Raw genomic sequence first — 15,528 nt, forward strand, 5'->3', positions numbered from 1 at the left:
AAATAAATCACAACCGGCCTTTCAAATTGTCTGGCGGCTGCGGAGGTTAATGAGGCGGCGCCGCGGCGGCGGAGAGCAACCCCCCCCCCCTCCTCCCGTCACGCGACGCTTTTTGACAACGCAGCGAAACTATTAAAATTTCCAAACCTTATTTTAACATCTGGGGCTAAAATACACCCACTTGTTCCAACCTTCCCCCTGTGATGAGTCTCCCTGAGGCCAGGTGGCTCGGACTAGCTTAGCTTAGCCTAGCTTAGCTTTAGCCTGGTCAATGAGTGCCCCCCCTCACCGGGTACCCGTTTCCGCAGACGTCTCGTCGAGCCTGAATGCACCACGCAGGTGCGCGACGTGGAGAGCGAAGCAGCACCTGGCTTGCAGTTCGTGGAGGAAAATAAAAAAAAAAAAAAAAAGCTAACCGCTAATTTACATTATCCGTCTTCGTTACGCGCCTCTGTCACGTCGCCAATTAGGGCGAAGTAGCGAGCAAATGCATTAACCCGGGGGAAGCGGGGGAAGCTGTAAAGGTGAGGCGGTTGGTTTATTCAACAGAGAAGTCAAACGGGGGAGAAATAAACACCGTGCCTGCGTGAGGGTTCAACTCTTTAAAAAAAAAAAGAAGAAAAAAGTTGGAACGGCCGGATGAAAAACGTTGCCGAACTGACAAGAATACAACGCTGATTCCAAAAAGCGGATAAATCTCTGCGGTGACGCGACGGCACGCGACACACACGCCATCCACCGTTAAAACGCTTGTTTTTTGAATGGAGTTCTGCCTGCTTCCGTTTGTGGGTCACTGTGCTGCACGGCACCTTGGAAAACTCCCAGAAAAAGTTGTTTGTTGCAACTAAACACCACAAAAGGTGGGAGAAGCCGGCAAATCACCCGCTTTTTTTAAATTGACAGATTCAGCGTCTCACCCAGACTCTGCTCTTCTACTCCGGATCCTTGTATCGTAGTACGCTAACGCCATAAACCGATCGGCGTTCTCCATGCTAAGCTAAAGAAAGACCCATTTCCCCCAAAAAGCTCCTCTTGTAAACCAAGGCTTTCAACACTTGAACCTGCGGCATGAATAATCCAGAAGGGGGCACGGACAGGTAAGAGACAGCGACGAACGAAGTGACGGAGGCGGAGTGAGTGGCGAGAAAAAGTGGGGGAAGCCACGGGAACGAGCGTTTTAAAATGAAGGTCACGGAGCGTGGCGGCGGGGAGGCGCCGGAATAACATACCGGCTAAAAAGCTAATGGGTGTCCTGAAAAAAAAAAAAAACTGACAAGGATTTCTATTTTAGCTTTTGGCCTCCTTTTTTTCTCCTCTTCCTTGTTCCCCGTCCTGTACCTCGAGCGAGGTACTTCCCCCCCCCGACCAGAGGGGGCGACGGCGAGCAGATGTTATCGGTTTTCTGCAGAAAAACTGAAAAAAACAATCAAATGAAACGGCTTTATGTTTTTGTGAGTTCACCTCTCTTTCTCCTTCTCCTCTCCGCCCATCAGGACAAGGACTTCTGTCTCAAAGCGCTCTGCAGCTCAACAACCAGGATGCCTATGCGGCTGCCGGTTACCATAGCAACCAGGGGCTGGCTCTCAGCGAGGCGGTGGCGGGCCGCAGCGGCCACGTGGGCGGGGCCGTGCACAGCTACAACCAGGTGACGCGCACGCAAAAACAACAGAATCTCTATCCCGTCAGGAATAGTCCCGTTTCCGGTTTTCGTCCTTTTGTAGCATTTTGTTTTGAAAAATCAGCAGGATATTAACCCATAAAAGTCATCAAAATAAAGTTTCACCAATCCGGCGGTGCGAGGGTGGCGAGTTTAACCAAAATAGGGGTCGCTCTGCATCGTCGCCCCCTTGTGGAACCCGGAGGAATCCCTTCAATCTTACGAAACAGTTAGCGAAAACAGTTAGCGAAACAGTTAGCGAAAACAGTTAACGAAACAGTTATAGTATCAATAAATATGAATGTAATATTAATAGAGAGACAATTAAAAGATAGACAACAACGACAACAACAACTGCAAGGATAAGAATGGACAACAGAATGGGGAAAAAAAAAAAAATCAAGGGTGAAAATAGAAAACCAACACGACAACAACAAGGATAGGAACATAAATAGTGACAATAGCAGTGAGAAAAATAAACAAAGATAAGCAGGATGCTAATAGGCTGAGACCAACAAGGATACGCATGACTGTGTGTGTTGCTAAGTGCTAGTGCTAGTGCTAGTAGCACCCCCAGCTAGCGATCAAGATAGAAAAGTAGGAATATTAAGACATTGCTAGTAAACACACTGGGGAAGTGCCGATCCCGCAGGTGAAGCTAATGATGCTAAAGCTAACAGTCGTCCACGTCGTCAGCTGTTTCCGTTGCCATCTCCGCAGGTGACGTCCAGCCGCGCCGCCGCCCAGCTGGCCGCCACCGACTCGCCCTCCCAGTCCCAGAGAGACTCCTTTGCTCAGCAGGCCCACGGCAGCGCCTTCCACATGCCCGCCGACGGGGGGCCGGCGCCCAGCGGACCCTCCATGTACTACTCCTGTGCAACGCTGCCGGCGCAGGTACCCGTCCGTGCACGACGTCCTGACTTCCTGTCAGACCCGGACAGGAAGTCAAGGCCAGATAGGATTCTGCCATCTCTGTTTTTGAGTTTATATGATTTGATTTTGCCAAAGTTTGCCGAAAAAGACATCGGCGGCGGCTCCTTCTAACCTCCTGCATGTGTGTTATTACGGGATGGTAAATGATTTTTTAACCCACAGATCCTTGTTTCTAAAAATATTTAGATATCTTCAGGTCATTTTTTTGGATACATTTTAATTTAATTTAAATTTACAGTATTTTTTTAATTTATGGTCATGTATTTTATTTAATCTTACTTTATTCCATATCATTTCACAGTATTTCACTTTATTGTATTTTTTTGTAGCCGGGTAGCATCTTTCCAGGTAGCATGTAGCGTGTGTGTGTATTTTATTTTGGATTTTAGAGAAAAATCAGTTACGACGTCCTGACTTCCTGTCAGACCCGGACAGGAAGTCAAGGCCAGATAGGATTCTGCCATCTCTGTTTTTAAGTATTTATATGATTTAATTTTGCTAAAGTTTGCCAAAAAAGACATAGGGGGCGGCTCCTTCTATGTGTGTTATTACGGGATGGTAAATGATTTTGTTTGTAACCCACAGATCCTTGTTTCTAAAAATATTTGTGTATTTTCAGGTCATTTTTTTGGCTCAATTTTATTTCAATTTAGATTTACAATATTTTTCAAATTTTATTGTCATGTATTTTATTTAATCTTACTTTATTCCATATTATTTCACAGTATTTCACTTTATTGTTTGTAGCCGGGTAGCATCTTTCCAGGTAGCATGTAGCGTATGTTTGTATTTTATTTTTGATTTTAGAGAAAAATTAGTTTTAAATCATCCCCCGCTAATGTTTACAAAGTGCCTTGTCATGATTTCTTTTTCCACACACACACACACACACACACACACACACACACGCGTCGGGTATCCTCTCAGTAAACTATGGCACTGATCCCCACGGCGGACTGACTCAGACCCAAACATGTTTGACTCGGCTGCTCCCTCTGCTGAAGCGAAGCGAACAGGAAGCCGTAGGTGTGATCACGCCGCCTGCAGAGCGGCGTCCGCGGCGAGGTTTGCGTCATTTCCGCACGGCGGCCTCTGTTTAACCCGTCCGCCGCTTCTTCCCCTGCAGCGCGTCAGCTCCCCCCTGCAGGCGATGGGCTCCCCCACCAAGCTGCAGCGCCTCGGGTCGGCGTCCTCCGACATGCCCAGCTACGCCACGCTGCAGCGGGTGTCTTCGCCCAAGCAGTCCCCCAGCCGGCTCGCCAAATCCTACAGGTGGGTCGCGGCTCTTCACGCGGCGCCGCGCGCGCTTTATCCGTCGCTAACGCCGCCCTCTCGCCTCCCTCCTCCGCAGCACATCCTCGCCCATCAACATGGTGGCGTCGGGCGGCTCCTCCTCGCCGCTCCCCATGGCGGCGTCCCCGGGAGGGAACCACACCTCCTCGCCGCTGCACCAGCTGAGCGCGGCGGTGGGCAGCTACGCCACGCTGTCGCCCACCAAGCGCCTGCTGCATCACATGGGGGTGGACGGCTACAAGATCTCCCACGAGCTCTACGCCAACGCTACCCTGCAAAGGCCCGGGAGCCTGGCAGGTAGAGGTCAAGGCAACTTTTTGCTTCTCTTTTCAATGTGTGTGTGTGTGTGTGTGTGTGTCCTTGCACGTCCAGAAACAGTCACTTGAAGCCTCCAGCTTTCCAGCTCAGCCATGATTGGCTCCCGCTTTGTATACAAATTAGCAACGGCGATAAGCTACGTCCCAGCTAACTGCAGCTAACGTGTTCTCCTCAAGCAGGCTTACGAATTTCATTTGTTCTTTTGATTCGGTAATCAATCCCTTTTTCCCGTTGAAATCAATGTAAACCCCATCCATCCGCTCTCCAGCCCTAAAAAAACGCTCCTTTGAAACTTTTTGTGGGTTTCCTGGTGGCAAAAATCCAGGGAGAAATTAAAGATAACCTTAATTATTGTTGTGTTTCTGGTGTTATCTGTCTCTTCTTGCCAGCACTTGTACTCAGTGTTTCCTTCACTAAATCAGCCAAAGTAAAGCCTTCTTGCATATGAGAACCTTGCTAATGCTAATGCTAATGCTAATGCTAACGCTATCACCAGCTTGCTGTCTTTCATTCATCCACGCTAACAATAACTTTTCTACTTCTTCTCCGACTTAGGACCTTCGCTCCGCTCACGTTGTCCCCCCTTTAGCAACATTAGCCGTCTTTAGCGCATCTTTGTTCTTCGGGTGGTTGACTCAGCCGTGTCGTGGTGCTCGGAGAGATCTGTAACGCCACCATTTATTTCAAATGTATTTCAACTGAAATTCCTCTTAACGACGTTAGCGCTAGCACTCTTTTTTTGGGAGCCATAATAAGGGTTAGCTTACTGCAAAAAAAGGATCATAACAGTAGAAAACAGCCATGAAGGATGTAAACAACCCGGAGTAGCATGCGCCACTGTCGCTACGCTACAACACCACAATGCGGAAAGGCGATTAAAAAATTTTGTGTTCGTGCACTGTGACTCCTGCGGAACGCCATTCAAAATTTGACAAAAACCTCGATTTGGGTTCTACTATATTTATTATTTATCATCTTCAGCCCGGTTGCAGGTTCCTCACCCCCCCCCCCACCCTTCGTATTGGATTGTTCCATTCCAGCGTTGCTTCCATCTGTGCTCCCCTTCAGGCTCCAGAGGCTCGTACAGCAGCCAGCACAGTCACCTGGGCTCCGAGCTTCGGCCCCTGCAGTCCCCCGAGCACCACATCGACCCCATCTACGAGGACAGGGTCTACACCAAGCCCAACTTGAGAGGACAAGGTAAGGGGGGGGGGGGGCAGGACGGACGCCGGCGGGCGGGCGCGGTATTTCCTCAGGGGTCGGAGGTCGCATCCGTGTGAAAAAGAAGAACGCATCGAGCTGACGGGGAGCGAGCGGGATGTTCTAGAAGAAACATGAAGGTGGAAATTTAGGAGAACCAGAAGGGGGCGGGTGGAGGGGCGGAAGGTCTCGCAGATCCGGAAAAGTCCTTAATGAAAATAAAGGCCGAGAGTGAACCTTTAAAGCCCCGATGGCGGCTTATAAAGCTGTCATACATGTGTTATCACACAGTCTGTGAATGTAAGAAAAACACAAAATTATCAAAATAATATAAAATAACCCAAAATATTCCAATTGAACTCCCACAGTTGGTAAAGCCAGAGATACTATCAGCAACATGTACTTGTACTCTAATGTAAATACCATGCTTCAGGTGTACTTTCATTTCTGGACTATTGGGCGCACCTGAATATAAGCCGCACCCGCTAAAAATAACAAATCTATGTTTACATATTTAGGCTGCACTTGTCTATAAGCCCCAGGTGTCCACGTAAGATCTTTTGACGGAAACATTTTTCTTTTTGATTAAATACATACCAGTAACATCCGCAAATACGTACTGAAACATTTTGGCAGTGGGAACTTCAGTCAAAAAAATAAATAAAAAAATTAGCCGCATCGTTGTTTAAGCCGCAGCGTTCAAAGCGTGAGGAAAAAGAAGCGGCTTAGATTCCAGAAATTACAGTATTTCCTCATGCAGGGCTGATTTGAGGTACAATACTGCAGTAGTACTCTTATATAGCGTCATAAACAGAGTATTTTGTGTACTTTATGTAGCAGCAAAGCTAATTAAATAGCAATGTGATGCTAATAATGTTAGTATTGTAGAAAGTACAAGACGTTGAGAGGTAATAAAATGAAACTTGGAGAAAATTTAAGGAACAGAATTTTTACAGAAAAGAGGTGTATTTAAAAAAAAAAGAAACTTTTGAAAAAAAAACCCAACAAATTGACTCATCAAAGAGAAAAGACAGGAAGTGGAAAAAAAATGTCAAAGGAAGAAAAAGTCACAACGGCGTGAATGAAGAAAGGAAAGGCTGGAAATAGTCCCGTCTATAAATAGCGGCGGCGGTGGCGGCGGCGGCGGCGGCGCCCGTCACCTGGTGAACCGTCTAAATATAAAAACGTCACATGATTTTAAATAAAGTGGCGGATTAAAAGACGCCTGCAGGACAGGAAGTGACACGGTGCGGTCCGCCGACACTTCCTGGAAAGGCCGCTCCGAGGTATCCGGCGGCGCCAGAACACCACTTCCTGTTGCAGTCGCTTTGTTTGACCAAAGCAACAATCCCTATTGTAGAGGACAGGTGTATTGCAGTGTAGTGATGACAACAATAAAACCCTGGAGAACACAATCGCCATGGTAACACGGGCACACACACACACACACACACACACACACGCACACGCGCGCACACACACACACACACACACACACACACACACCAACTGAATTCAAATTTGAAATCCTTGAGGAATTAATTGGAAATTTAAAAATATGTCAGGTCAGGTCACCCTATTTTAATAAAATGTGAAATTAAAAAAAAATCGAAAAATATAAGCGATGCGGATGCAGCTTCTCAAATTAAAAGCATCGCAGAGCCATCGCCAGGTCACACACACACACACACACACACACACACACGCAAAATTCAAATTTGAAATCCTTGAGTAACATATTAGAACTTTAAGAATAAATCAGGTCACGTCACCTTATTTCAGGGATATGTGGAATAAAAAACAAAACAAAAAAAACAAAACAAAGGAAATGAAAATTGGGTTGCAGTTTTTTAAAAATAAAAGCATTTTAGCGCCACACACACACACACACCCACACACTGAATTCAAATTTGAAATCCTTGAGGAATTAATTGGAAATTTAAAAATAAGTCAGGTCAGGTCACCCTATTTTAATAAAATGTGAAATAAAAAAAAAATCGAAAAATATAAGCGATTCGGATGCAGCTTCTCAAATTAAAAGCATCGCGGAGCCATCGCCAGGTCACACACACACACACACACACGCACACACACACACACACACACACACACACAGAGTTCAAATTTGAAATCCTTGAGAAATATATTAGAATTTTAAAAATAAATCCGATCACGTCACCCTATTTCAGGGAAATACGGAATAAAAAAACAAAAAAAAAAAAGAAACTGAAGGAAATGGAAATTGGGTTGCAGTTTTTCAATATAAAAGCATTTAGCGCCACACACACACACACACACACGGATATTCCCGCTGAGTGTGTATATGTGTGTGTGTCGGCCAGTCTTCTACCCCCTCCTCTTCACCCGTCCTTTTTATTTAAATCCACTTTTTGGTTTATTACCACCTGACGTAATCAGTTCTCATCTAACCTCCTGTCTTTATTTTCACTTCTTTTATTTCACGCCTCCTCCCTCCTTTTCTTTTTCTCCGTGCTGGTGCTTTGTTTCTTTCTCACCGTGGCCCCGCCCCCTTTTTTCCCTCGCCATCCCTCGGCTCCGCCCCCCCCGGGTCGGCGCCAGTGATGAACCAGTTGTACCAAGAGGTCCTCAACTATCTGCTCTGTCCGTACGCTCCTCTCCCCGCTGTAGCCCCGCCCTCCCCCGGTGTCGACCCAATCCCCTTGCAGCGAACGGGCAGCCAGAGCGCCGCCGCCACCTTCCAGCGGGGAAGCTTCGCCACGGCGGGCGGCGCCGCCGACTACGCCAACCCTTACCGCACCCTGCAATTCTGCCCGTCCACCGAGTCGCCTTACAGCAAGTCGGGCCCGGCGCTCCCGCCCGAGGCGACGCTCGGGCGCTCGCCGTCCGTGGATAGCATCCAGAAGGACCCCAGGTGAGAGGAGTCTTTGCAAAAACAAAAAAAAAAAAAAAATGTTTTCACCGCCATCTTGACTCCGCCCCCTTCCTCCCCGGACACCCAACCCCACCCGCCCTCGCCGTGGAGAGAGAGAGAGGGGATGACTGCACCGTCAGGGCTCTGGCGCACACTTAGCATAGCATCTGGTGTTAGCGTCATCGCTACTCGTTAGCCACATGTGTGCCGCTGTATTTGCATTTGTGTGTGTGTGTATGTGTGTGTGTGTATGTGTTTGTTTTTCTCTGTTAGCCTCTCGGCTAGCGGCGGCATAGATTAGCCGGTGCTAATTAGCGCATATATACATATATATGTAATGAGGGGTGTATATATATGTATATAATCTCTTATTTCCCGCTCAGATGTACTTTGTCTAAAGAGGACGTCGACCCGCTGGCGTTTGAAAACGCAGATTTAGCTCAGTGAGTCTCCCTGTTGTCGCCATCGCTCTTCTTCCTCATCGTCCGAGTGATCCGCTCCCTCTCCCACTCCCACTCCCACTCCACGCTCCCATCGTCCGCTTCCTCCATCCACGCATTTCGGCCAAGTGCATGGCTTCGCGCCCCCCCCCGTCCCCCCGTCCCCCCCCGTGCACGGTCTGCGTTCGCCGCCGAGCTAAAAGGAGGGTTCGGAGGGTTTCGGAAAAAAAAAAAGAAAACGCAACTCGGTCGGAGTCCCTGGAAAACGTGACGTCGTCGGCGAACACGCGTCGGAATCACGAAGCGAATTTTGACCGGCGTGTCGGCAACGCTGCGCTACCGTGCTACTGCACATGTATGACACTTTATTTATTATTTATAATATCTCTATTTATATGATTTATGATATGTTTATATTTTATTATATTTATTCATTATTATATATTTTCTATATATATATTATGTATTATATTTTTCTACATATAATTATTATATATTTATTGATGATTATTTCTCTCTCTTGGGGCCTTTGCTATTCACTTGATAATGTGTGATATCAGATAAATATAATACAATAAAAATATAATAAATGACATATATTTATATTATTTATTATACTCTTATATATACAGTTATTAAATATTTATTGATGATTATTTCTCTTACGTGGGGCCTTTGCTAATCACTTGCTCATGTGTGATATCAGATAAATATAATATAATAAAACTATAATAAATAATGTATGTTCATACTATTTATTATATTTTTATATATATTATTATTATATATTTTGGGGGCCTTTGCTAATCACTTGCTCATGTGTGATATCAGATAAATATAATATAATAAAACTATAATAAATAATGTATATTCATATTATTTATTATATTTCTATATATATAATTATTATATATTATTTGGGGCCTTGGCGAATCACTTGATAATGTGATAATCATCAATAAATATTTTTGTTATTATTTTTATTAATTATTATATATTCATATATTGATTATTTCTCTTATTTGGGGCCTTTAATGATAATGTATGATATCAGATGGCGGGAAACATTTTATCCCCTAAAGTTATGATTTTAGGCTAAACATCCACCTTCAGCAGTTATAACACGTGAGATTCTCTTCTTTCTCTTTTTAATAAACTGTTTATAACCGCGAAAAAAAAAAAGAAGCTGTTTTTTGGGTTGGCTGCAGGATATCAAGTTGGAGAAAAGAAAGCGTGACCTTTGACCCCCGGGGGATGTTTTCATTTTGATCGGCGATGTTTTTGACGCATCTTTTTTATCTTTTTTTTTTTTTTTGTCATCAACACGCCAAGCTAACCGGGATGCTAACCCGCTAACCACTCATAAGTGTTTTTTTTTTTAGAACCCCCTTTTTCCCTCGATCCCCCCCATATCCTCGTGCATGCCCGCCCCCCCCCCTTCCGTGCATGACCTCCACCCACCTCCTCCATGCATGCACGCCCTCCCGAGAGAGCGAGACGAGTCCGTCCGACCGCTCCCGACAACCCATTTTGATCCGACGATTGATTCCTTTTATTTCGTTTTTGAATTGATTTCCTTTTGTTTCTTTATTTTTCCTTCCCTCTTGCCAGCCAGCCAACGTTTGCCTCTCTCTTCTCTCTCTCTGCCTGTCCCCCCTCGATAGGTACGACCCCGAATTCCTTGCGTGGAATCAAAATCAAGCCGAGCAAAGAATGACAAAGTAATCCAACTATTTATTTACACACATCTATATATACATATATATATATATATATGCACATATATATCTATATCTATATATACAGTCTGTCCATCTTTCCACACCTCTATCTCATCGTCTCCATCTTCGCTGCACGACGCCGATTCCAGACCCAGCGGCATGGCGTCCTCTCCGTCGCTAAGTGTGTGTGTGTGTGTGTTTTCCGTTGTTTTGTTTACCTCACGCGGCCTCCCGATTGGCCCGTTTGTTTATCCGTCTTGGGAAATCTCACGGGAATCAAAGTCGTAGCCGCCCATCTGTCCGTCATTCCGGCGGCCATCTTGGCTAAACCCGTCACTCCTGCCATTAGCGCTTTTTTTTTTTTTTTTTATTGCATCCCCATGGCGTCCACCCACCCCCATCCCCCCCTCCCCCCCCCCCGCTGCGACGTCGTCATGGAGACGGAAAAGAATTCAGGCGCGAATTGTCTTTTAGACCGTCGTAACACGAGATTATCATTATCGACGTGTAATTACACAGTAATTACGCCGTTATTCACTAACAGGAGTAACATGTAATTACACGGTAATTATCGCTTTGTTTGCTTGATTTGCGTCAATGATTTTAATATGGTTTTAAATATGGCGGCTGTTTGTTTGGGGTGTTGTTTGTGTCGGGGAAACAGCAGCCGAGCTTTTATTTTGAAATCCAAACATGTGAAGGCCCGACGAAGCGTCTCCCCGCCGGTGTGAAAATTGGCAGATGGCGTTCCGCGCCGATGCTGACGCTCGCACGACAAAGGAATTTAAAAAGAAAAAAAAAAAAAAAAAATGGCGGCGGTGGAGTCGGTGGGGGGTTGTTGCCGTGGAGACGAGATCGTCGTTCCACGCAGAGACGGGTCGGCGCTAAACAGACAAGACCTCGCTTTTATTTCACGCTCCTGAAGCACAGCCAGATCCTCTGATCCAGATTCAGTCATAGGGTTACAGTGTGTGTGTGTGTGTGTGTGTGTGTGTGTGTGTGTGTGTGTGTGTTTTTCTCAGCTCCACCTGACATACTCTGACCTTTCGTTCATCTTTGCTAGCCTCAGTGGGCCAGTCAGTCAGCCATGCTGTCTATCTCACACACACACACACACACACACACACACACACACACACACACACACACACACACACACACCTCTTTCCCTTTCCGCTGTCTCCCTCTCTGTCTGCCCCCCTCCCTCTGCAGAGGTCACGGCGGGGTCAGCGGCTCCTGCACATTTTATCGTGATAAAAATACCGATTTTTTTTTTTCCCCAGTCGATAGATTATTCTTTATTGATTTGATATCGGTGTCTTGTGTTTGCTGTTTGACCTGAAATCAGTCAGTTACAGTCGTCGGGGGCAACGAAGGGCAACGGGAGGTCATAGTTAGCCATAGTTAGCCATAGTTAGCCATAGTTAGCGGTCAGCTAACGCCTCGTCGGTTTACCGATCAAATTCACGGTTGTTTGTTTCCAATCGATGTTTTCTGGTTTCCTGGTTTTATTTTATTTTGAAGAAAAAAAACAGGTCGGCGTCTGAAAGGGCTGCCGGTCAATATTTAAAATGCTATAAATATTTTACATGTATTTTTTTACATTTGGCTCGCAGCAAAGCTGTCAGCTTCAGAACTGAAATAGAATTTTAAAATACCCTGAAATGAAACTCTTTCTCATTATTAATCATTATTATATTACTATTTATTCATAATAACTTCTGTCATTATAATTATTTGTAGTGGTATTAGTAGTATTTCACTATTACACTTTTTTAAGACAATTTTTTTATGATTGGTTATTATCATTACCAGTTACCAGTACCAGTTATGCTGTTATTATAATCATCATCATTTTTATTATAATTCTTATTTATATTTATTGACTTTATTTTCATTGTTACATATACTTTACATACATACATTTTTTAGTATAATCATCAACTACTAATCAAATTAATTGGTTGTATTATTATCAATATTTCCATTAATGCTATTATTATTATGATTATTTTTACCTTATATAATAATGATAAAAAAAATGTAATAATGACAATAATATTGATAATACAACTACTCATTATATGACTAGTAGTTAATAAGTACACTAAAAAAACCAATAACAATATATACAAAATATGTGCAACGATAAAAAGATTAGATTAGCATTTGTAGCTAGCTAACGCGCTGCTAACCGACTTTGTCGCGGTTTCACGGAAATACGCTATAAAAGTAAACAAAAAAAGTTTCCATTCAAGGACGCCCGTGCACCGAGCGCGCGCACGTGTGTGATGCATTCATAGTAAGGCCAGCGCCCCCCCCCGAGTCAGCTGTGAATCCCCCTGTGTGACCTCAGCGGCGCCTTGACAGCTTCCCCTTCCACAGCGCGGCGCCCGGCGCTGCTCGCCACAGCTTCCCCTTTCACAGCGCCGAGACCTTATTTAAGGAGCGCGCTCGCCGCCGGGCGCAGCCACAACACACCCTGAAGGTGGCGGTGATGCGAGCCGCCGTCGGAGGCCGTAGAAGAACAGAACCATGAGCGCGACGGCCGTCGAAGACGACGAGGACGACGACGTGAGCTTCAGGGTGGAGGGGCGGGACGCCGTCGCCGCCGCCGCCGCCGAGGAGGAGGAGGAGGAGGAGGAGGACGAGGACAGCGACTGGGAGAGCTGGGAGAGCGACGGGCGCAGCGACAGCTGGGAGAGCTGGGAGAGCCAGGCCGCCGGACGCAGCTGGGAGAGCGACGACGGGAGCGGCGGCGGCGGCGGCAGGACGCCGTTTCTGTCGTCGCGCTCAACACGCGGGAGGAAAAGGGCGGCGGGGAGGAAAACGAAGAGAACCTCCAGAGCTAAGAAAGAGAAGAAGAAGAAAGAGAGGAGCGACTCCCCGGCCTTCAGTCCGCTACTCGCCCTGCTCGCCTTCGCCCCCCTGCTGGCGCTGCTCAGGGATGGCAGGCGGGCGAAGAAGACGCCGCCGCCGCCGCCGCCGCCGCCACCGCCGCCGCCGCCCAAGCCAAACAGGAAGGGACCACGGACCGCCAGCGTGAGAAGAAGCGGGAAGGACTGGCGTGGCGTCCTGACTTTGGCGCCCCTGGTCGCCCTCCTCCTCGCCCCCCTGCTGGCGCCCTTCCTGGAGGACAGCCCCGACGCCAGCGACAGCGAGTGGCCTTGACGAGAGGCGGTCGAGGATAAGCCCCGCCTCCTCGCCTTTTTTTTCCCTCCCAGTTTGCGTCACACAGGCGTGCGCGGCGCTCCCCTGTGAGACGCCTCCCGGGTTCACAGCCGCCGTTGTGAACTTCTGGACGTACCGTTTCCCATAAAAGGGGCGGAGCCAGCGGGGCCAAGGCACCATGGAAGCCGGCGACCAGAAACACCCACAGAAGAAGAAGAAGAAGAAGCAAAACGGCGGCGGCGGCGGCGTGTTGCCTCGCCGCCGCAGGCCCTCCACCCTGGACCTGCAGGACGTCCAGGTTCCTCTGCTCTGCTTCCTGCTCCTGGTGTTCTTCACCGCCTACCTCCTCTGGGCGTCCCAGCAGAACTTCTCCTCCGACCCGGGATGGCTGGAGTAGAAACGGTCACGTGACTCATTTCGAACGGGAAATAAAATGTCAAACTCACCCGGCCGTCCACTTCATTACCGGGGAAACGGTATCGCCGCGGCGAACAAATCGCCATGGCGACCAGTCCCCGCCGCCTTTTTCGGCGGCGGCCATCTTGCGTTGTGTTTCCTCAACCAGGAAGTAGCATGACAGTAGTTCCCCCACCCTCAGCTCGATTCCACACACACACACACACACACACACACACACAAATTGATGATGGCTAGATTTTCGGCTTAATATATAAGACCTCAGCTAGTTGTGTATTCATTCCCTATGTGTGTGTGTGTGTGTGTGTGTGTGTGTGTGTGTGTGTGTGTGTGTGTGTGTGAGGAATGAGCACTCCAATTTGTGTAAACTCCAATTTAGATTTCCAGAGATCTGATTGGACGTCCCTGCTACAGAACCACAATGTGAGTCAGCTAAAGGCTAACAGCTGTTAGCCTCAGTTAGCATCCATGAAGCATATAGAAACTGCATGGTCACACTAACCCCACCATTACACACACACACACACACACACACACACACACACACACTCGGGAAATCCTTTCACACAGGAGATGCCTGATGCTCAGACATAGACAGGCATAAATATTTTGTTTTAATTGTCCGGTGTGAATGTTTCGTGTACCAACACACACACACACTAGTGCATATGCATGCATGCTCGTGCACACTCGTGCACGTGGGGACCCCGAGTGGCGCTGTGAGATAGCCCACCTGGCTGCCCGGGGATAGTGAATTGACAAGTTTGGCGGTGGTTTGTCGCAGGACGTTGGGTCGCCAACAGGAACGTGGCTCAGCGGGGATTTTGGACACACACACACACACACACACACACACACACCGCAAGGGTGTGCGGGCGGCCATACTTACTGTGGTCACGGGGAAAAACTTCAGAAAATCCTCTTTTGTCTGACTGAAGAGTGAGAAGAGACGGTCCGTCGACCTTGACTGTCCTCTGCTAGTTTTAAAGTTGAGGGATGTGTGTGTGTGTTCGCATGTGTGTGTGTGTATGTGTGTGGTGTTTATTAGCATTTAAAGATGATTTTGATGTGTTTTTTATTCCGGGATGAGGATCTTCCATCCTTCGGAGCCTCCAGGAAATAGACTGGTCCTGTGACGCTGTGGTTCAGGAGCGTAAATCATTTATAAAAGTTTTTTATTGACGCGTGACATTATTTTCTTAATGTTTATAAGAGCGCTGCGGCATGTAATAACAGCGTAATAAACAATTACGGACCATTGATAAGGAAAAGCATGGTAAACAAATCGCTGTCGGGAAGTATTTTCTACACACCGTTACTTCCTGTTTACTAAAATCAGCCCAATTCCAGTGCATTAATTCAAATGCTAACGCGCTAGTTTCCCCCCGATTTGCGGCGACTGCGTCAAAGAACGGAAAGGTCCGGATTAATCTGGAGCTAATGGGTTATTAGCATGAACCCCGGGCTATTTGCTACATGCTAACT

General features: G+C 46.9%; 1 protein-coding gene across 9 annotated transcripts in view; it reads left to right on the forward strand.

Annotated features, from left to right (window-relative positions):
- The window catches only part of ctnnd2b (catenin (cadherin-associated protein), delta 2b), a 120,459-nt gene that overhangs the window by 65,640 nt on the left and 39,291 nt on the right, over positions 1-15,528 (forward strand). For 4 of the 9 annotated variants that reach the window (XM_086171861.1, XM_086171864.1, XM_086171867.1 and 1 more), the window contains 8 exons: positions 1,494-1,645; positions 2,378-2,551; positions 3,717-3,862; positions 3,942-4,186; positions 5,270-5,401; positions 7,982-8,294; positions 8,678-8,737; positions 10,399-10,455. In XM_086171861.1, the coding sequence (XP_086027987.1) occupies positions 1,494-1,645; positions 2,378-2,551; positions 3,717-3,862; positions 3,942-4,186; positions 5,270-5,401; positions 7,982-8,294; positions 8,678-8,737; positions 10,399-10,455 (1,279 nt within the window). The remainder of the gene's footprint in view (positions 1-1,493; positions 1,646-2,377; positions 2,552-3,716; positions 3,863-3,941; positions 4,187-5,269; positions 5,402-7,981; positions 8,295-8,677; positions 8,738-10,398; positions 10,456-15,528) is intronic. The other 5 variants (XM_086171866.1, XM_086171868.1, XM_086171865.1 and 2 more) reach the window with 4 other exon arrangements.

This window comes from Fistularia commersonii, chromosome 25 (assembly GCF_037954325.1).
Source record: "Fistularia commersonii isolate RoL2024-O1a breed Wild chromosome 25, RoL_Fcom_v1.0, whole genome shotgun sequence".
Taxonomy (NCBI): Eukaryota; Metazoa; Chordata; class Actinopteri; order Syngnathiformes; family Fistulariidae; genus Fistularia; species Fistularia commersonii.